This window comes from Podarcis cretensis, assembly GCF_951804945.1.
Source record: "Podarcis cretensis genome assembly, chromosome: 16".
NCBI classification, from domain to species: Eukaryota; Metazoa; Chordata; class Lepidosauria; order Squamata; family Lacertidae; genus Podarcis; species Podarcis cretensis.
Genome location: NC_137186.1, coordinates 15,684,521 through 15,706,080, shown reverse-complemented (window position 1 = coordinate 15,706,080; position 21,560 = coordinate 15,684,521). Strand labels below are relative to the sequence as shown.

Sequence of the window (21,560 nt, the reverse complement as noted above, 5' to 3'; positions counted from 1 at the left end):
CAAATCCTGCCTTAGGGGTGTATTTGTATATGCATAGGGTGAGCCTGTGACCTCAATTCAGGAACTAAAGTATTAGCCATCACAAAAGAATGGCCAGACTGCCCAGGTAATGCAACCAGTGACCATTATCAGGTATCCTGGCAGACAGGATTTCTGCTGTAGGTTTCAATTATACGCAATTTCACTGATGCGCACGGTGCCTCGGAATGTAACCCCCACATAAGGGGGGGGGAGAGACTGCCTGTACATCTGAAGATGATGTTACCTGTGTTGTTTCTGCTGTAGCATTGGAGAATGCATGAGCAAAGCATTTAAACTTGCTAACGTTTATGGTCTATTCACTTCAAAAAGGGGCGGGGGGGGGGGAGGAGAATTTTAATTGCTTAATACTGGCACATTTTATAAAATGGCAAATGTTATTGAATACATAAATTGTTCAGACCTTGGCAGGAATCCACCCAGCACTCATGGGGAAATGTGGCATGATCTCTTGGAGTAATCAAATGAAACTTTAACATGTGGCATGATAAAATTCTGTAATTTTATCAGGACAAGTTTCTTGTTGCTTACTGTTGTAACAATTGTTTTCTCAAAAATTGTCTTCTGAACCATGAAAATAAATAAAATCAGAATTTATTTTTTTAAAAAATAGTGGCTTATTTAAAGCTCCAACAGCGTATATTTCCCATGCTTTGCAAATGTTGCATAGATCTGTGTTTTCAACTCTGCTAGGGACTGTTTTTGCTAAAGAGTGAGTCAAGCCTCGCACCCTTTCCCCCCAGCCATTTTTTCTTTGTAGTTCCCCACACACATGAGACTTCAGGATTAACTGGTATTCCCCAGTGATTTCCAACCAAAACAACAGTCCACCAGTTTGGCGGCAGCCCTCCATATCAAGTACCTTTCTATGTTTCTGTCTAGATCAGCCCTTTATCCAAAGCACCAAGGGCTGTTGCCATGGATTGAGCCAAGAGTCCAGTGACATCTTAATGGATTTATTATACAGTTTCCAGAGGAGTAGCTGTACAAATCGAAAATGCTGTCTGTTGACCGCAGCTACTACTATGCCATAAGATCCAATGTCCTGTAATATCACATATGAGCTTTAACTATTGATGAAGCCCAGGACGGCAGAACAAGGCCAATATTCCGGAAATCCTTGTCTTAGACTCTGTGAGAGGATTTTGTGGAACTGTAAGAACCTTTCATGTGGATGGTTTGGAGTTTATGGAATAGACACCATTACATGGATGCACCTTACGCATGAACTGACTAGAGAATGATCTGATCCACTGGATCTTCTGCTTCGTTTGTTTGTTGAACTTTATGAGTTACTTCTGTTGAAATTTATAATTTGATACAATGAATAGTATACTTTATTTATCTAATGTCAGGGAACTGACATCAGAGTGAGCAGAGCGAGAGGTGGAGGCAAGGCTCCAGGGTGATGCCGGAGAGGGGACCAGCCGGGGGGAAGGAATTCAGCGTAACACCAATAGAGATGAGAGGGAGATGGAGGAATTGGTGACAGGGCTCCAAGACCCTTCACCCGAATCTAGTGGAGAGAGCGCTGGCACGCCCCTGCCTTCCCCTCACTTGCGCAGACGCGTTCCGCGCAGAGAACATAGGAGGAGACTTGGGGTCAAACAGCTTTTATGCTGGAAGAGGTTCAAGAAACGCCCACTGATGGATTCTGCAAGTGACTAACAGGTCACGGAGGGCGAGCTCTAACCCTGAATATGGTTGAGCAAACAAACTGACTAAACTGAAGGCAATTTATGCACAAGTAACCCCTTACAACCATTACATCTAAGAACACAGCCGGTTACGTCTTGTGTGTTTATTGAGCATGCTTTACATGACCATAGGTTTGTTCGTTGTTGTTCTGTTGAAGCAAAGCAATGCAAAATGAAATAAAGAGCCTTGTGGCACTTTAAAGGCTAACACATTTATTATGGCATCATATGCCTGAAAAAGCCTCGCATGGCCGACACACACATATATATAGGTATAGAGAAAACTGTAAACAGCGGGGCCCAAAGGCCACAGGATGCAGAAAGTACAGTCTGACATTTCTTTGCAAATCTCAGATGTATACAATACAATAAGCACAGTAACCATTTTCATGAGTAGCAACTGGCAATCTTCCAAACTTTGTTCTGTTAATTACGCACCAGGTACGAGAGGAAACCCTGGTTCCAACTGAGCCCTAGACACACAGAATCAAACTTGCCGCAGGAATTCTAATTCAGTCAGAGGCTGCCTAGTGTGGAGTCAAGTCAAGTTGCAAAGTGTATCCCTGAACACCTTTGGCAGGTGAGAAGCCTGCGGTCCTCCAGATGTTACTGAACTACAACTCCCATCATCTCTGATAAGGGATGGGGAAGGAAACTGAATCAGTTTGTATTTAAAGACAAACTCTAATTCACACTTTTCAAAACAGTATGTGAATCATAACACAGCCACCTTTTGAAATTCACACTTCTCCAAATTTTGCCGTTCAGTTCTCCAGCCAAGTGATGTGTACAAAAATACATATACTTGGGCAAATCGTGCATAAAAATGCATATATTAGTGAAGGTAGCGTACAAAAACACATTATATTGGAGAAAATTGCTTTGCAAAAACTATCTATTTTGCCAAAATTGAATAAAAAAATGTGTATATCAGGATAAATTCACAATAAAATGCTGATGGGTTTTCAAGCAGGCTTTTGAAAAATAAATAAATTGCATGCTGATGCAGAAATGTGGAGAACTGAATTTAAGACTGGAAAGAGTGTGCTGACATTTTGTGTCCACGCGAGCACAATAAATTTACATGCCTGTACCGTAAGTGTATGCATATCCCACCGCTTCCATCAATTCCCTCCCCACTAAGATTTAACTTTTAGAGGACCTGGGGAGGGGTCTGAAGACTGAAGATTGGGGTGGGCAGGTGAGGGTGGAGTGAAAAAGCCCCTATGTCTTTTGTTTTCTTAGCTACCATCTTTGATGGGATCAGACTTGGTGGAGGCAAGAAGAACCTTCATTTGTTGTTCATCCTCTCGGAGGGGTCTTGACCTTAAAAGTAAAAGCGATTGAACAGAAATAAGCAATACAGGAGGTAGTGATCATGCCCTATACGGAAATGGCGGAAGGAGATAGGCATGTTTATCTAATCGTCTTAGAGACTCCACTCTGGATTTGTGTAGGGTTTACTTCTTCGCCTTTTCTTCTCCCAAAGATATCCCACAAGGCATTTACTGTTCACTAAATGTGTATAGGCTCCTGCCAACCTAGCAGTTCGAAAGCACATCAAGTGCAAGTAGATAAGTAGGTACCGCTACAGCGGGAAGGTAAACGGCATTTCCGTGCGCTTCTCTGGTTCGCCAGAAGCGGCTTAGTCATGCTAGCCACATGACCCGGAAGCTGTACTCCGGCTCTCTTGGCCAATAAAGCAAGATGAGCGCCGTAACCCCAGAGTCGGCCACAACTGGACCTAATGGTCAGGGGTCCCTTTATCTTTAAATGTGTATAGGATTCCAGCCTAAAAGTCTTATAAATGCGTCAGTTAAAGAAGGGGGTTGCTTTTTTTAAAAAAAAAGTGTCTCTGAGTAGTATATAGAATTCTGTTTTCTTTCTTAAAGGTAAAGGTAAAGGACCCCTGACAGTTAAGTCCAGTCGTGAACGACTCTGGAGTTGCAGCGCTCATCTTGCTTTACTGGGCGAGGGAGCCAACATTTGTCCACAGACAGTTTTTCCGGGTCATGTGGCCAGCATGACTAAGCTGCTTCTGGCGAAACCAGAGCAGCCCACGGAAATGCCATTTACCTTCCCGCTGGAGCGGTACCTATTTATCTACTTGCACTTTGACGTGCTTTCGAACTGCTAGGTTGGCAGGAGCAGGGACCGAGCAACAGGAGCTCCCGCATCCCTGTTTGCTTCCTTAGCCAGCCCAATTTGAGGGCAGGGCCACCAGGGCAGAAACCTCCCCAAAGCGTTAGATATATCTTGAAACTCACCGTCTCTCCACTTCCTCAATTGTCTCTGCAAGTGGGACATTCCGGGTCTCTGGTAGAAAACAGGCAGCAATGCCAGAGATAATGGGGGCCGTTCCATAGATTATCAGCGGCAACGGTGCGAATATTTCCCCAGTCATCTTCACCAGAGGGGCTATCATGCTACCCACACGGGCCATGGTACCGCCCAGGCCCATCCCTGATTGCCTGTGGCAGGAGAGGAAATGGACGTGAAGATCTGCAATTTTCAGCTCTTTCTAGAGCTTCTTGTTTCAATGTGGATTGCATGACCATCAATTTGCTTAGAGTTTTCTAGGGCAGCATCACACAATACAAAATAAAAATGCAGGGCTCTTCCAGATGACCTGTTTGTTGAGCAGTCATCCTGATTTGCTCACACAAAGCTTAAGGGGCAGCTAGACAGCTTTACTGAACTTTTGATTCTGATTTCTTGGCAGGGAGACTATACAACAATGCATTCGCCATGACTTGCTTGTGAGGCGTTTGTACGTCTTCCTGGTACTCATTAATTAATTCCACACTTTTCAATGGGGATGAAGGAGAAGTTCTGTTTTCATTTAAAGGCAAATCTACCTTAAACACACTTTTCAAAACAATACACAAACCGAAACTCAGCTACCCTTCAAAATTCACAGTTATCTGAATTTTGCATTGTAGGTTTCCAGGACTCCCTTTGACCCACCTGACCACAGTTGGGAAAAGCTCTCCAGAGAAGATGTAGGCGCAGTTGAAGGAGGCCGCAAGGGAGCCTTTGCCGATCACAGCAAAAACCATTCGCAGATTGCTCAGATCTAAGAAGTAAGAGAGAATTGTCAGTTGGAAGCAAAAATTCACAGAGGATAAGGCTACCAATGGCATCTAGCCACAATGGCTATGCTGAAGCTCTGCTGTTGGAGGAAATATGCATCTGAACACCAGTAGCTGGAAACTGGAGGTAGGGAGAGTTGCTCGGGTCTTGCTTTTGGGCTTCCCATTGGAGCATATGGTTGGCTGCTGTGAGAACAGGATGCTGGACTGGGTGAACCATTGATGTGTTCCACCACGACTCTTCTTATGCCTCGGATTGAGGCCAGTGGGGAGGGGAGACACTATATCTTTGCACTAACCAATTTCTGTGCCGCACTCATAACAAGATCCTCACCTGAAGGCACAAAGATGTTGGCCAGGATGCAAAGCCCTGCCAGGATAAGTGACGAAGCCTGGGAGAATCGGCGGCCCACAAACGTGATGGTCAACACTGAGGCCAGCTTGGCTGGGAAGTCAACAGCGCCAAAGACCAGCTGGGTGAGGTAGATGTTGAAGCCAAAGTTCTGCAGGTCCATGGCCAGCCCATAATAGGCAAAGGCGGTGGAGAACCTTGGGTGACAGATCACAAGTCAGGATGCTCAACCAACATGCCCCCAACTTCCTTGCTTCCCAACAATGCAAAAGCTCTTCCTGTCTTGTGTGAAATGGATCCCAATAATCTGTTGATTTCAGTTTCTGACAGTTCTTTCTTTCCAGTCTTAAATTCTGTTCTCCACATTTCCATATCAGTTTGCAGTTTTTATTTTATTTTTAAGCAATCTTGCGAAAATTCACCTGCCATTTAGTGTGGATTTCTCCCAAGAGTCACATTTGTATGTGATTTTGCACTTTTCGTAAAGCAATTTCCTCCTGGAGAATACAGTTGTATGTGATTTTCACTAATATAGGCATTTTAGTGCACACTTTGCCCTAGTATATGCGTGTGTACGCATTACCCGGCTGGAGAACTGCCTTTCAGAATTCAGAGATGTGTGAATGATGGTGCCTGGCATGCTTCCCTTGGGAAAGCATTGCTCAAACAGGAGCCAACACTGAAAAGGCCCATTCCTCAGACTTCCTTCTTGAGAAAGATAGTTCAGGTATATGCATCCACCCTACACCTTCCACTGTGAAGACAGATGCAAATAATTCATTCAGCCCCTCTGCATTCTCCTTATTCCACCCCCCTTTTTTTGCATCCCCTATTTGTTTGCTTGCATGTCAGGGCTGGGTCATTGGCAGGTTAGAACAGAGATTCAAAAGTAAAGCTGGCTTTTGATTCAAGAAAATAGCATACAAGCAGGGAGCACGCAGGCATGGCTGCTCTCAGTGGCAACGTTGCCAAGACTAGCTCTTGGCCCCTCCTCCTTCCACCTAAATCTCCTCCTCTGGACGTCTCCCAAACTGGCTGAAACTCTGGTGGGCCCTTGGGCTTCCTGAGCTTTCTGTTCGGCTACATGTAAAGCCCTGCATGGCCTTGGAGTCAAAGCGGGAGGGACACTCAACACAGAGGGACCGGGCAGCTGCTGCAAAGCTGGTGCAGCTTTTGTCCTTTCCACCTTCTCTCTTTTAGGTCCAGGGCCTGATTTCTCTCTCTCTCTGTACCCGTATATCTGTACCAGTATACCTGAAGGAGCGTCTCCATCCCCATCATTCTACCCGGACACTGAAGTCCAGCGCCGAGGGCCTTCTGGCGGTTCCCTCACTGCGAGAAGCCAAGTTACAGGGAACCAGACAGAGGGTCTTCTCGGTAGTGACGCCCACCCTGTGGAACGGCCTCCCATCAGACGTCAAAGAGAACAACAACTACCAGACTTTTAGAAGACATCTGAAGGCAGCCCTGTTTAGGGAGGCTTTTAATGTTTGATGTATTACGGTATTTTAATATTTTGTTGGGAGCTGCCCAGAGTGGCTGGGGAACCCATCCAGATGGAGGGGGTATAAATAATAAATTATTATTATTATTATTACCCTGTCTTGGTCTCGAAGGGCTTTCTGCCTCAGGCTCTTCTCTTTCCCTTGAGCCTGTTGCTCCTTGTGCTTCCCAGCCTCCCTCCATCTCTGACCTGTCTCCAGAGTCCCACCACCACAATCTTGGCTGTGAGCCTTCCTCCTCTGCTGTTTTCCTGGGGGAGTTCTTCAGTTGGAGCCTCCTTCATCCAGCCTGTCCCCGACATTGTATGGGGGGGGAGTTTGTGTTCCTTTTTTTTGCCCAAGCAAGAAGAAGAAACGGAGGCACTTGCCAGACAAGGGAGATCCCACAGGAGATTCTGCGAATAGCAGGTGTCCACACCAGGTCGGCCATGCCGTGGCTGGCTTTGGTGGCGGAGGAGAGCTCCTTTTGCATGCTGGATTTCAAAACCTGAGCAGGAAGAGAGCAATGTTGGGATAAACCAATCAGGGGACACAAGGTCACCAATGCAGCCCTGCAGCTGGATCAGGCCCAAGGCCCATCCAATCCAGCGTCCTGTTCTCCCAGTGGCCAATCAGACGCCTCTTCTGGAAAGCCCCTAAACTGGACCTGAGCACAGTTGCAGCTCTCTTCACCTGTGATTCCCACCAACTGACATTCAGAGACATGGTGCCCCTAACTGTGGAAGCAGAACATAGCCATCTTGGCCCATGGCCACAGAGAGCCTAATCCGCTGACACTTTGTCTCCCAAGACTTGTTGCAGAATGAGAAAACAGGGTCATGAAATGCTTTACAGCTCCCGACACAAGTTGGCTGACAATGAACCTGAGCTGTGCAGCAAAGCGTTTTGCTTTGGAAATCAAATTTTAATCTAGCAAGCTCGTGCATAGCATATATAGAAAGGTGGTATACAAATTAAAAGTGGAATGAAATACAGTGGTACCTCGGGTTACAGACACTTCAGGTTACAGACTCTGCTAACCCAGAAATATTACCTCGGGTTAAAAACTTTGCTTCAGGATGAGAACAGAAATCGTGCTCCGGTGGCGTGGCAGCAGCGGGAGGCCCCATTAGCTAAAGTGGTGCTTCAGGTTAAGAACAGTTTCAGGTTAAAAACGGACCTCCGGAACGAACTAAGTACTTAACCCGAAGTACCAATGTAGTTGAAAGGCATCAAATATGTTGGCAAATGAGGGATTCGCCAGCCTCCCAAGCTGGATTCATAATGGCCAAACGATCTCATGGTTAGCACATTCCCACTAAATAGGAGTTTATTTGGCAACATTCATGAATGAAAAATGAATAACTGAATGAAGTGAACTGAAATGGCTGAGCCCTAGGGATATATGGAATAATACTTCTGAGCATGCTCAGAGTACCTTTCCATCACAGCCAACTGCAGCCAGTCCTCAGGTGTCTCAGGATGGGAGGCCTGAATTTGAACTGTACCGATTAGTTTGCTAGGGCTGTTGCACACATGGCTGTTCCCTAATTTTGTGCCTGTGCAAAAAGTTGCATTTCTTCCTTGTCCTGCATCCCCAGCGTGATGTACCTCCACACTAAGTTTGTCTCCTTCGTTCTTCTTCCCGTTGATTTGGGCGGCTCTCTTGAGGCCTTTCACTGCCTGCTCGTGTTTTCCTGAAATTGCCAGCCATCGTGCCGACTCCACATACAGCCTGCAGACCAAACACAAGGAAATGGGATTCTTTCAGTAGCTCTCTGAGGGAAGGAAGGAATGGCTAGAGCAGGGAGCAGTTAACTCTTTATCAGAAGAAATGCCTGCTCAGGGGAGCCAGGACTAATGAGCACAGCAACTCTTTTCTATTGGTCTTGCCTTTATGAGGCAGTTGTGGAGGCTGAATGTCTCTGCCTTCCCACAGCTGCCTACGTCCCCTCCTCTCCCAGATCCTTCCCAAATAATCTGAGACTACACCAATGTGCCTCTCTCTGCTCTTCCCTCTTCATACCTCTTCTGGTCCTGGGAGACCATGGGGGAGGGGAGCTTGGTGCAGCAGGAGAGAGAGAGAGAGACCCTGAGTTCCTCACCAGCCTGACTCATCTCTGCCTTTTGGGCTCCCTCCTTCCAATTCTGGACTTCTTTCTGCCACCGAATCTCCCTGCTCACTAAACCCTGTTACCTCTTCTGCTTCCGACACCTCCTCCTCCTCCCTGTCTGCTCCCTCCGTCCACCTCTTATCATCCCACCACCACTCCTCGGGCTCTGAGCCTTCTTCCCCTGGGGGTTCCCTTGGGGATTCCCCAGCTTGTGATTCCCACCATTCCTCTGCGTCCCACCACTCCTTGACCATAGCTGTCAACTTTCCCCTTTTCTTGCGAGGAATCCTATTTGGAATAAGGGAATTTCTCTTTAAAAAAGGAAAAAGTTAACAGCTATGTCCTTGATTGCTTCTGCCTGCTAGAATTTGTTCTCAAACTGTGATTGTGCCTCTTTTCTTGCCTGCATGGAGACGTCTGATTTAGCCTCCTGGAGAAAGGTAAGATTCACACCTGCTGCCACACCCTCTTTTCCCTTTGGCCCTGCCCACCACTGTCATGTGGCCCCAGGGAAGTCGTTCACAAGGAATGTGGCCCTTGGACCGAAATGTTTTCCCACCCTTGTTGGAAGGATATACTGGGACCCATTTAAAAATGCAGAGTAACCCACAGTGAGCTTGGAGCACCTTCCATTCTCAGTGTTTGGGATTGGGACCCGTGGTGAGCAGGACCCAGCCATGTGTATTACTTCACTTGCTGCAAAATGTGTCAAGCCAGCCCTGATGTACAGGGCGGCCTGAGCCCTCCTGCTCCTGAGCTTAGGGCTTCTCTGCCCCAAAGTCCTGCCCTGGTGGCGCCACTGCCAGCAGACCACATTGACCTACCAGGAGTAGAGGAAGAAGACAAAGAAAGGCAGGGAGACTGTCAGCTGCAGCCAGCGCCAGCCAGGGATGGCGTACGCCAGTCCAGCCAGGATGAACTGCCCAGAGGTGTAGCCGTAACCGTTGATGGTGCCAACAATGGCGCGGTACTTGGTCGGGATCCACTCCATGCCTGGGGAAGGAGAAAAGGATACATTTTTAAAAAAATGCTGCTTTTTTCAGGTTGGCAACCAATGTCAGAGGAGCAGGGTGAGTAAAAACGATAAAAGTGCGCAGGTAACAATTATGTGTACCACTTTCTTGCCGCGATTCTTGCTGTTCAGGGTAGGAGTCGTACATTGGTTGCCTAGCTAGGATATCGTTTTCTTTTCCCCATGATGCACCTTTTAACCTGAGCTGTTGACTCAAATTCAAGTTGATTAAGTGCCATGGGAGTTGATTGAGTGGACAGGGCACCGAAACACAGAGCTGTTATAGTCACGTAGATTAAAAAGGGGTAGGTAGTTCTTTTCAAATTGGGAGAAATGTTTCAAAATACAAAAATAAAGTGTGTAGAAGTTCTGGATTAGTACAGTTAAAATATAAACTTTTCCCCTTGTAAAGTAGGCTTGTTTCTAAATACACACACACACTCTCCATTTTTCACCCAGACAATCATAGAATTATAGAGCTGGGAGGCACCACAAGAGATTCACAGAAGACTGGAAGAAATATACGAACTATTTAAAGAGCAACTGTAATCAACAAATTACGCTAGTAGGACTACAAGAAGTTTTGTAAGGAGGAATATATGAAATATTGCAAAGAAGATAAAGAAGAGAGACATTAGTTATGATACTTAAATGTAATAGTGAAAGTAAGAAATGTAAATTAAGTGGAAAAGATTGGAAAATTTTCAGATGTGATTGATGGAAGTAAAAAAAATTGTATAAGATATAAAAGTATGTTTAATAACTGTTGAAAATGATATGTTATATATATATATATATATATATATATATATATATATAGTTGGAAGGCACCACAAGGGTCATCTAGCCCAACCCCCTGCAATGCAGGAATCTTTTTGCCCCATGTGGGGCTCGAACCCATGACCCTAAAATGAAGAGTCTCATGCTCCACCAACTATCCACAAGCAAGAGGCATTGTCAGAGTGCAAGGGCACGTTCCCTCCAGGCAAAAACCCCTCAGGGCCAGGCAAAGGTATTGCCTAGGGAAACGGGAGAGGTGTCTGAGGAGAGTCACAGCGGCCAGTTAGACAGGCCTTGGGGGCTACAGCTTGTGAAAGGCTGCTTGAGGACTCGGCCAGCGAGAGAGGAGCGTCAAAGTACTCACACAGCGAGACGGAGTTAATCACTACCCCCGACATGGCCATTCCACACAGGAAGCGGAAAACGCAGTAAGCCGTGTAGTTTGGCGCAAAGGCAGTGGAGGTGCCCGCCACCCCCATCAGCAGGTAGCTCCAGACGATGAGGGCTTTCCGGCCAAACCTAAATGATGGGGTTGAACATGTATTAATGTGAAGCTAAGAGGAACCTAAAAAAACTCCCTTATATACCACATCATGCTGTTGGTCTATCTAGCTCACTGTTGTCTCCATGGTCTGGCTTTGGCTCTCCAGGGTTTCAGGCAGGGGAGCTTCCCAACCCCACCTGAACACACCTGGGATGAAACTGGGAACTCAGGTGTGCAAAGCAGATACTCTTCCATTTGGCTACGGCCCGTCTCCCTTTTTCACTATAGGGATGGGACCCTCCTGATGTTTTTGCCAGTTTGCATTTCTTAGTGCAGAAAGTTGTGTTTCCTGTTGTGTTTCCTACTCTAATTACTACTCTGATCTTTCCTACTCTAATTAATTCAAGAGGGTTCTGGAAGCTTCTTTGTGTGAAAGAAGCAAGCAGAAGGTTCCTGATTTTTGGGTTATTCCTTCAGAGAAGAGGAGTACAGCTGGTTTAAATGGGTCCTCTTATCTCTTCTGTCAAGGTCATGCTGACTATAAAAGAATGGTCAGAAGGAGCCTGGGTTTCACTTTCTCTTTCTATCTCTGGTGTGGTGTTCTGTATACAGTGGTACCTGGGCTCTCAAATGCCTTGGTACTCAAACAACTTGGAATCCAAACACTCCAAACCCAGAAGTAAGTGTTCCAGTTTGTGAACTTTTTCGGAAGCCGAACGTGCTCTGTTTTGAGTGTTATGCTGAGGTCTGTCTGTTTTTGCAATTTATTTTGCGTTTTTGTGCCTCTTTTTTGTTGTTTTTGTGACTGTGTGGAACCCAGTTCAGCTACTGATTAATTGATTGTGTGACTGCAGTACATTGTTTGATGCTTTCATTTTATGGATCAATGGTCTCGTTAGATAGTAAAATTCATGTTAAATTGCTGATTTCGGGGTTGTTTTTAAAAGTCTGGAACGGATTTATCCAATTTGCATTACTTTCTATGGGAAAGCGTGCTTTGGTTTTGGAACGCTTTGGTTTTGGAATGGACTTCCGGAATGGATTAGGTTTGAGAACCAGGGTACCACTGTATAGTGTTAAGGTTTAGTCTTATTATAAGTTATTGTAAGTTTAAGTTAAGTCTGTTGCAACTGGATTTCTTGTGGACAGGGCCAATCCTGAATGTATTGGATTTGTGACCATTATGCTTATTTGCCTTCAGTAGCAATAAAGCTCTGCTGGATGAAATAGTAATTACCTCTGGATTATTTTGGGGGGGCAATCCTGCAACGTGGTTAAGTTTTTACTCTGCTAACTATACGTTGGAATCTGCTCTGGATCAATACTGAGTAGAATTCTATCACAGTTTTTGGGCTACCATCGTCCCTGCCCATAGTAGCTCTTTAGGATTCCTAGAGGTATTTGGACTTGCAGAGAGTTTAAACTTTCAGCATCGCTGGAGCCATAATACCTGCTTTAGGCTCCACCCCTTGACCCAGGTGGCCACACAACAGGCCACGCCCACATCCCTCACCCACAACCCCAACCACATTGATTTCAAGAGCTGTTATTATACTCCAGAGGAAGGGGACAACCAACCCCCACAGACTGAACTGGGGAATGGGGGTGGGATCCATCCAGCTTTGTTGTTCATAGCCATGGCAACCGGCCTTGGACCTCACCTGTCCGAGAGGTTGCCAAACAGCACCGATCCGATCAGCACTCCGGCCATGTAGATGGACTGGGCCATCTGTCTCAGGGTCCGGGAATCGCACACCAAATCCCACTAAAAATTGAGGGGGGGGGAGCAGAGACTGTGTGAGAACAAAGGTGGACATAACATTTGAGGTAGCCTCACAGCGGGGCTTAATTTCTGAGCCTGGAAATCTATTTTCAGTGCCTCACAGAATCTGTTTCCAGTGTCCCAGAGGAAAAATTATGTGACTGGTGAACTTCAGGCTTTAGGCGAAGGCAATGAAAACAATGTCTCATTAAAAAGGTGCTGAAAACAATGACTCATTACTATCCTTATCATACTTAAATACCCCCATTTAGATAATATAACTGTGAACAAGGTAGAGTGCTGAAAGGGGATAAGGAGTAACTTAGGGGAGTCATCATTTAAAGAAGCTGCTTATTAGTTTGTACATTTACAGATAGGTGCTAACATTTGATGTCCATGTTTCTGATGCTACCGATTCATCCTACCTACTAATAGTAACCTCACTCTCTCACGCATCCGAAATCCATGCACAAGGAGGGAGGAATCTGGCTCAGAGGAACACCCCCCCCCCCAATAGTCCAATTTGCTCTTAGCATGCTAGCTGATGTTTGGAGGGTATCTTGGGAAATTATTACTATTATTATTATTATTATTATTATTATTATTATTACACTGCCCATCTGGCTGAGTTTTCCCAGCCACTCTGGGCAGCTCCCAACCAAATATTAACAACACAATACAGCATTAAACATTAAAAACTTCCCTAAACAGGGCTGCCTTCAGATGTCTTCTAAAAGTCAGATAGTTGTTTATTTCTTTGACATCTGATGGGAGGGTGCTCCACAGGGCGGGCGCCACTACTGAGAAGGCCCTCTGCCTGGTTACTGTAACCTCACTTCTCGCAGTGAGAGAACTGCCAGAAGGCCCTTAGAGCTGGACCTCAGTGTCTGGGCTGAACGATGGGGGTGGAGATGCTCTTTCAGGTATACTGGACTGAGGCCGTTTAGGGCTCTAAAGGTCAGCACAACACTTTGAATCGTGCTTGGAAATGTATTGGGAGCCAATGCAGAATGGATGGGATCTCTGAGGAAAGGCATAGCTGGCAGGAAGCTTGGACATTTTGCTACAGATCCCACTTGTAGACACTGAAATACAGATTCTTAGGCTTGGAAAACGCCACAGCATTATGTGCCAGATGTGAAGAAATCCCTCCCTTTCGCTGTTACATTTTGACTCCACACACTGAACCTCTGGCTGTTATAGCTGACACCCCTGACAGATCCGTTGCTATAAGGTGCTTTGGGTCTACAAAATTTAATGAGGTGGACAAAAACTGATTTGCTTGCACAAGGTTTATGCCAAAAATATAAAATGTTCAGTCTTGATTGAGCATCTGTTCTGATTTCTTTTGTCTTTTAAAACGGCTCTTTAGAATTCAACATTTTGGTGTGACTCTCTCTTCTAATATACATATGTGTAATTTTGCCCAATGTACACATTTTTGCAAGCAATTTCCTCATATAATGCAATATTGCATGCTCTTTCTGCTAACGGATGGATTTTTATGTGCGCCTTCCCCCAAGTCACATATTTTTGTTCATGTTATTTGGCAAGTGAACAGCATCCAAATCTCTGGAGAAGTGCGAATTTTGAAGGACAGCTGCTTAGGGGTTTGCATATTGTTTCGGGAAGTGCAAATTAGGGTGAAAGGGTGAACGCAAGCCTATCCTCCGGCACTGCGACTCTTTTCATCTCTATGAAAAACTGTTGCCTCATTTGTCCATGGCAGGACAGGAACCTGCCTTACTTACACCAAGTTACACCATTGGTCTATTTGGCTCAATATAGTCTACACAAGGGTTTCCCAAACTTGGGTCTCCAGCTATTTTTGGATTACAGTTCCCACCATCCCTGACCATTGGTCCTGCTAGCTAGGGATGATGGGAGTTGTAGTCCAACCACAGCTGGAGACCCAGGTTTGGGAAACTCTGGCTGCACTGACTGGCAATGGTTTTCCAGGTGCCATTGGGAATTGAAGCAGGGACCTTCTGTATGTAAATAATATATGCTCCTTTTCCTTTTTTAAAAAGTTAAGATTCTAGACCTCATGGTTCTTAACAAAGGAGCTTGGGAAGCTGCCTTCTACTGAATCAGACCACTGGTCCATGTAGTGGACTTGCAGTGGCTCTCCAGGGTTTCAGGCAGGGCACACTCCTTCTGCACTCCAAGCAGGTGCTCTATCACTGCACAATGGACCTCCCAGCCACTTATCCTCAACCCCACTCTCTCAAGGATGGTCCAGCTAGAGGGCTGCTCTCTCTCACCTCGCTGATGATGGTGTTGGTGAACATGCTCCTGTCGTAGATCCACCCATCGACACATGGCTCAGTATCCACCGCGGCGTTGCTGGGGAGGGTAGCGTTTGGATCCAGGAGCCGCCACTGGGTGGTGACGAAGCGGCGGCACTTCTCTAACTGCTTGTTCTCATCCATCGGGATGGAAATCCGGAGGGAGCTCTCGGCTCCCAGCTGCTGGGTGAGGTTGCTGGCATGGCGGGTGTGGTTGGCCGTGATGCGGGGCCGGCAGTGGTGCTCGGGGATCCCTGCCGTGAAATTCTGCAGGAGGTTGTGGTTGGCCAGAAACATCAGAGGGATGGCCAGGAAGGCGACGGACATCCTTTGGAAGCGGCCCATGCCTCCCAGGTTGTCCAGGATATCTGCAAAAGTCATGGTGGTGTTGGTGGTCAGCCGAGTAGAGTTCCCTGGAGGAGAGGGGCTCCCAGGAGACCCTGATGGGATTCAAGCCTCTGCACGCTGGTTGGAGTTTACAGAGAACTGGCCTCCTGTGTTTCAGAAGGCAGCAACGTGGCAATCCACAGTTCCCAGATGGCGTGGCCTGAAATCACCAAAAGCCCGTTGTCGCCCCTTGCTTTTCTCTTCACCTATCAATAATATTGCTCTTCTCTCCAGATCTCTGTTATTCCCAAGAGAATTTAAGAACAGGGCCTCCACGTGTTGATGCTGAGAAGATGCCTTCAGTATATAGGACCCTCCTGGCCAATCCACATGCTTTGAAAAGCAGCACTTTGTATAAAAGCTTCGGGCCAGTTAATTTTTTACCTCTGAGAACAGTTTCCAAGGGGGCGGTGGCAGCTTAAATGGAAGATGCTCCATCTATTGGGAAAGGGGGAAGTGGACCGGAGCAGTGGACCTTGGCATGTTACATCACACGGGTGACATAACAAGAGCTATCACGCTAAGTCATTCTCAGAGAAGACCTACAGAGATGAATGGGATTCAGTTATTCCCATTAATCTCAGTGGGTTTGCTTTGAGGACTACTAGTGGTGGCTACAAAGCAGAGAGATGGAGCTAGGGATTAGATCTAGGGCTTTGCATCCAGTCTGGATGAATCCTGGATCCTGAAGCTACCAGGGGCTGGTCCATGGATGGGTTGAAACAGCCTCTGATCACCCCATTGAGTCAGATTCACCCAGAGTGATCTGGAGCTGTGAAAATGGACGAGGATATTGGGCACTTAGGGTGCAGAAGAGACCCTTTGTGGCAGTCTTCCCTCTCTCCTGACTCTCTTCACCACTGAACCCTGAGGTTCACCACCCCTGACCTAGAGTGTGTCTCCTTCCAAACTTGGATCTCTGAGGTCAGGGGCTGAAACTGGGGGCATCAGTTTCAGCTGAGATGCTTTGCAAAGCTTTGCACCTGAAATTCAGGAAGAAGAACACTGCTCTCTTGGCCAGGCTTCCAGTATTTATAACATGCCTGGCCAATGCTAAGGCTTTGTGCTGCCAGCCAATCACAGGATCTGGTGTTGCCCACCCATATTCCCTTGCATGCTTGAGCAGAGCTCCAGAAGGTGAACATAATGTGTGCCAGGTAGCACACTAGGTTAGCCATAAGATTCCTCGTTCTAGATCCAGAGACCCCCTGACATCAGTAACCCACTGACCAATGCCTTCCCCAACCTGGTGTTTTTGGACTACAACTCCCATCATCATTGGCCACATTGGCGTGGCCTGCTGGGAATTGTAGTTCAAAACATCTTCAGGTTACCAGGTTGGAGAAAGCTGACCTAAATCAAGGGTTGGGAAACTTCTTCAGCCAGGGGGCTGCATTTCCTTCCAGGAGCCACATTCCAGTGGTGGGGCTGGGTCAGATGCAAAAGTGGGTGGGGCAATGGATGTGACCCTTTCTTTTGCCCATAGGCAACTTTGCAGCCATGGGAATGCCAGAGGGTTCAATGTACACAGGCCACACTCACCTCTCTGTCCTCCAGCAAGAGGCATTGTCAGAGTTCAAGATCTGGTTCTCAAAGGTTCCGTGGAACCAACTCAATAATGCCCAGGCTTCCCAAATGGCAATACCGCAAAGACTGCCTCTCCCCATATGAACCAGCCTGGACCCTGCAACCATCACCTGAGGTCCTTCTGCATGTTCCTCCTCCTCCATGAGAGGTTCTGAGGGCGGCAACAGGAAAACAGGCCTTTTCTGTGATGGCTCCCCATTTGTGCCATGCTCTATCCAGGGAAGCTTGCTGGGCGCCTTCATTGTACACTTTTAGGCACCAGGCGAAAACGTTCCTCTTCAACCAGGCCTTTGGCTGTGTCCTTTTAGATGTGTTTGTGGGACGGAGGGTTCTTGTTTTGTTCATGTTCTTGTTTTTATTATGTGTTTTGTGTTTTTGTTTTGTATTTTTATTCTATGAACCTCCCTGAGATCTTTGGATGAAGGGCAGTTATACGCATTTAATAAATGCATCATAAATATGGCATGCAAGTTTATTCACATATCCAGAGATAAGCAGGTACAAACATAACACACCATGAGGAAATGAGCTTGTCTGTTGAAATTCTTTTCACCTGTGCTGGCAAGCTGTTTATTAATCTTACAGGGACATCATACCACACACCTCCCTTTCTTAAAAACAGGAATAGGTATCAGAATAAAACATACATATCAAAGGGGAAATCAGAGCACCAAAATCAATGCCTACAATGGGGCCAGAGGTCACCAGTACTTAGCCCACCATAGAAAGTGGTCTTTGTTACCACCCTTCCTCAAGGAATGTACAGTGGTACCTCGGGTAACAAACTTAATTCGTTCCAGAGGTCTGTTCTTAACCTGAAACCATTCTTAACCTGAGGTACCACTTTAGCTAATGGGGTCTCCCGCCACCGCCAGCGTGCAGTTTATGTTCTCATCCTGAGGTAAAGTTCTTAACCTGAGGTACTACTTCTGGGTTAGCAGTTTGTAACCCGAGGTGTTTGTAACCCGAGGTATCACTGTATCTTACTGGTAAGAAGTCCTGAGATGTTACATTCATCGGAAGTCTTTCTTTCGCAGGCATAAACACACCTCTCATGAGGTGCAACTTTTCTTCATTGGTGCCTTCAGTGTCACTTGCAGACACTAGTAACATGCTCTAGGATGGTGATAAAATTGCCCTGCCCTGAACACGCACTGCCAAAATCTTCATGGGCCCAACTGTAAAACCTTAAACGGCACCTATTGCGCCAGCGCTTGTAACCACCTGGAGTCCTCATTTAATATGAACAAGGCTGCCCATGTTTCATAGATTTATGCGATCTGAAGAGAAACCAGAGTATAGGCTGCCCACGTTTCATGGTGACAGCAGCACAGAGCCAGCTTTCATTAGAAGCATAGAGTTAGAAGGGACCACGAGGATCACCTAAACCAGTGATGGCCAAACTCGGCCCTCCAGCTGTTTTGGGACTACAAATCCCATCATCCCTAGCTAACTGGACCAGTGGTCAGGGATGATTGGAATTGTAGTCCCAAAACAGCTGGAGGGCCAAGTTTGGCCATCACTGACCTAAACCAATACTGTGCGGTGCAGTGTCTCATGCTCTACCAACTGAGCTATCTTTAGAATCTATCCATAACCCAGTGTTTCCCAAACTTGGGTCTCCAGCTGATTTTGGACTACAATTCCCATCATCCCCCTGACCACTGGTCTTGCTAGCTATGGATGATGGGTGTTGTAGTCCAAAAACAAAACAAAACTGGGCCTTGGAGGACTTTGCTGTAGGATTGTAAAAAGTGCTTCTGCAGGAGAACATGGGGCAGGGCCAGTGAGGGGTGAATCCTGGGAAGGTGTGTGGCCCTTGAAGAGTCCTGGGGCCAAATAAAGATCAGGCATGAGAGCTGCATTCATCCTGCGCACCTGACGTTTCCCACCCCTGACCTAAATCAATAATCTATCAGGAAACAGAAGGAAGCCAGGCTAGTGGACCTGACCCAGAAGCGAAGTCAGTGACAAATAAAATCTGTTAAATACCTGGAGTTAAACTTTTATAACTTGGCTACAGTCCCTAAGAAAGGAAGTTGGGTTGATCATTTCCCTCCTGGAGACTGTGGGCAAAGTTCAGTTACCCAATCATCGAGCTCAACAAGATGGCGGCCTTTAGCCAGGAATGTTTGCTGGAATGCATGGCACGGGTTCAAGGAGCAGCTCATCTGCACTCATCTGTCCATGCGCAGCGAGCTGTGCATGTGCCTGTGCTCTGCGGATCAGTGGTTTGGGCATGGAGTGGAAAATCAGGAATCAGCCATTTCTTCCACCAAGTTTGGGCGCAATGTGGCACTCAGTGCATGGAAGGGGCAGGTGTGATGAGCATCTACTGCTTAGTTCCCAGAACAGCAATGATGGGGGACCAGTGGCCCTTTGGGTTCTGGTGGACTCCCATTCCTTTCAGCCTCACTCTGCATGGCCAGACGTCTGGGATGGCGGGAGTTGCTGTCCAAAAGCATCTCAGGGGCCAAAGATTCCCCATCCTTGTACAGCAAGGTACTCAATCTGTTTGGAAGGCCAGCCATCACCTCTCAGCTCACAGGCTGGTTGTGATTACCGATGGAGGGTAAGGCAAAGTCATTCTTAGAATGGAATCATAGAATTTCACGAAGGGACCTCCAGCTAGTCTAACCATCTACTCCAGCCTTTCTCAACCTGTGGGTCCCCAGATGTTGTTGGACTACAACTCCCATCACCCCTAGCTAGCAAGGCCAGAACTCAGGGATGATGGGAGTTGTAGTCCAACAACATCTGGGACCCACATGTTGAGAACCGCTGCTCTACTCAGTGCAGAATCTGCAGTGGAGAATGCAACTGTAGCTAGGGGTATAGGGCGGAGTTTGCTGATGGTCTTGGGAGCATTTTTCTGAGTGACACTGCACATTTGACTCCTCACATCACCCTGCCAGCCCTGCACTGTTTTGCAAGGCTGGGATCTGATCTGAATGATTCGCCGGGAGAATCCTGTGCTTCCTTTTCTTATGACCCAAGCAGAGGAGGCAGCAGCGGTGGCTCATGGGGTGGAGGCCAAAGGCAGCGGCAGCCTCTTCGTGACAACACTATGCTCATCATAAGAAGGATGGAGTGGGGAGTTGTGGGGTGGCAGCAGCCCCACAGGGGCATACACACCTGTGGGGCTCCCAATGCCAACCCAGAGTAAGCATGGGGGGAGAAATTAGACCCAGTTGGTCATCATCCTGCTCTATGGCCATGCTGGCTGCAGCTGATGGTGCATATTGGGGAGGCCAGGTAAGCCCTGCCCCACATGATCAATCGCAAAATGCAGCACATGTGCACCATTTGAATGGCAATGTCTATAAACTTTGGGAGGGGTCCAGCCCCCTCCAATATTTTACTGGAGGGGGCCGAAGGGACCTCAGCCCCTAGGAGTTGGCTCCTATGCTTAGAAGCTACTTCTGCCAGTTGAGATATCCGAGAACCACAGTAGATGTGACAGTAAATGCATCTTCATATTTCACATGCAGGTTTTTTTTCTGCCTCCAGCAGCTGGAGGGGCTGATAATGATCCGGATCTGGCAGAAGGGGGGGGGGGGGTGGAGAATTTAATCCTTTCCTAGCCTGCTGCAGTGGCAAGGAAAATCTGGGCTCTGAAAGTGCTTAGAGGCCTTTTCCAAGAGTGTCCCGAACCTCAGAGCAGACCGCTCTTCTTTCTCGCCTGATTCAAGGCTGCAAGCCTGTTCCTTTTCAGCCTGGGGACCTGGGCCCTTCGTGGCAAAGGCTTGGAGAAGCCACTGGCCCCCATAGGCTCCTAATCGGGGAGCCCAGTGTAGGCGGGGGGGGGGAGAACATGCAAACTGACTCACAGCCGGCATCCCTTGAAAGGTGCACTTATCTGAATTTGGCAATGACGCTCTCTTGCCAAGTAATGTGTACAAAAAGAATTATGCATATGTAGTGCATACAGTGGTACCTGGGGTTAAGAACTTAATTCGTTCTGGAGGTCTGTTCTTAACCTGAAACTGTTCTTTACCTGAGGTACCACTTTAGCTAATAGGGCCTCCTGCTGCCACCGCACCGCCGCCACACGATTTCTGTTCTCATCCTGAAGCAAAGTTCTTAATCCAAGGTGCTATTTCTGGGTTAGCAGAGTCTGTAACCAGAAGCGTCTGTAACCCGAGGTACCACTGTATATATTAGTGAAAGTAATATACCAAAAAGCATTGTATTAGGGGAAATTGCTTGGCAAAGATTTGTATATGAGGGGAAAATTGCACTGCAATGTTGATGAACTCTTTAGGAGGACTTATATAAAAATAATTCAGAAACTGTTTAGAAATGTGGAGAACTGAGCTTAAGAGTGGGGGGGGAGGAGAAACTGGGGGAAATTGAAATTGGCAGATGGAATTTTCCACCCCACTGATCTCACTTGCCCCTGCACCGCATTCCCACCATGCAAAGATGCCAGCACCTCCGCCCCTTCTCATGAGCAGTGACTGGGCAGCACGGGCTTCAGATAAG

General features: G+C 47.0%; 1 protein-coding gene across 1 annotated transcript in view; it reads right to left on the bottom strand.

The window, feature by feature from the left end:
• The window catches only part of LOC307205238 (uncharacterized protein), a gene marked incomplete at its 5' end in the record, with an annotated part of 35,841 nt that extends 20,359 nt beyond the window's left edge, over positions 1-15,482 (bottom strand). The window contains 10 exons of the mRNA XM_079957433.1: positions 2,986-3,062; positions 4,004-4,207; positions 4,704-4,812; positions 5,163-5,377; positions 7,051-7,169; positions 8,273-8,396; positions 9,600-9,768; positions 10,932-11,086; positions 12,713-12,816; positions 15,078-15,482. Coding sequence (XP_079813559.1) covers positions 2,986-3,062; positions 4,004-4,207; positions 4,704-4,812; positions 5,163-5,377; positions 7,051-7,169; positions 8,273-8,396; positions 9,600-9,768; positions 10,932-11,086; positions 12,713-12,816; positions 15,078-15,482 — 1,681 coding nt within the window. The remainder of the gene's footprint in view (positions 1-2,985; positions 3,063-4,003; positions 4,208-4,703; positions 4,813-5,162; positions 5,378-7,050; positions 7,170-8,272; positions 8,397-9,599; positions 9,769-10,931; positions 11,087-12,712; positions 12,817-15,077) is intronic.
• Between the last annotated feature and the right edge of the window lie 6,078 nt (positions 15,483-21,560).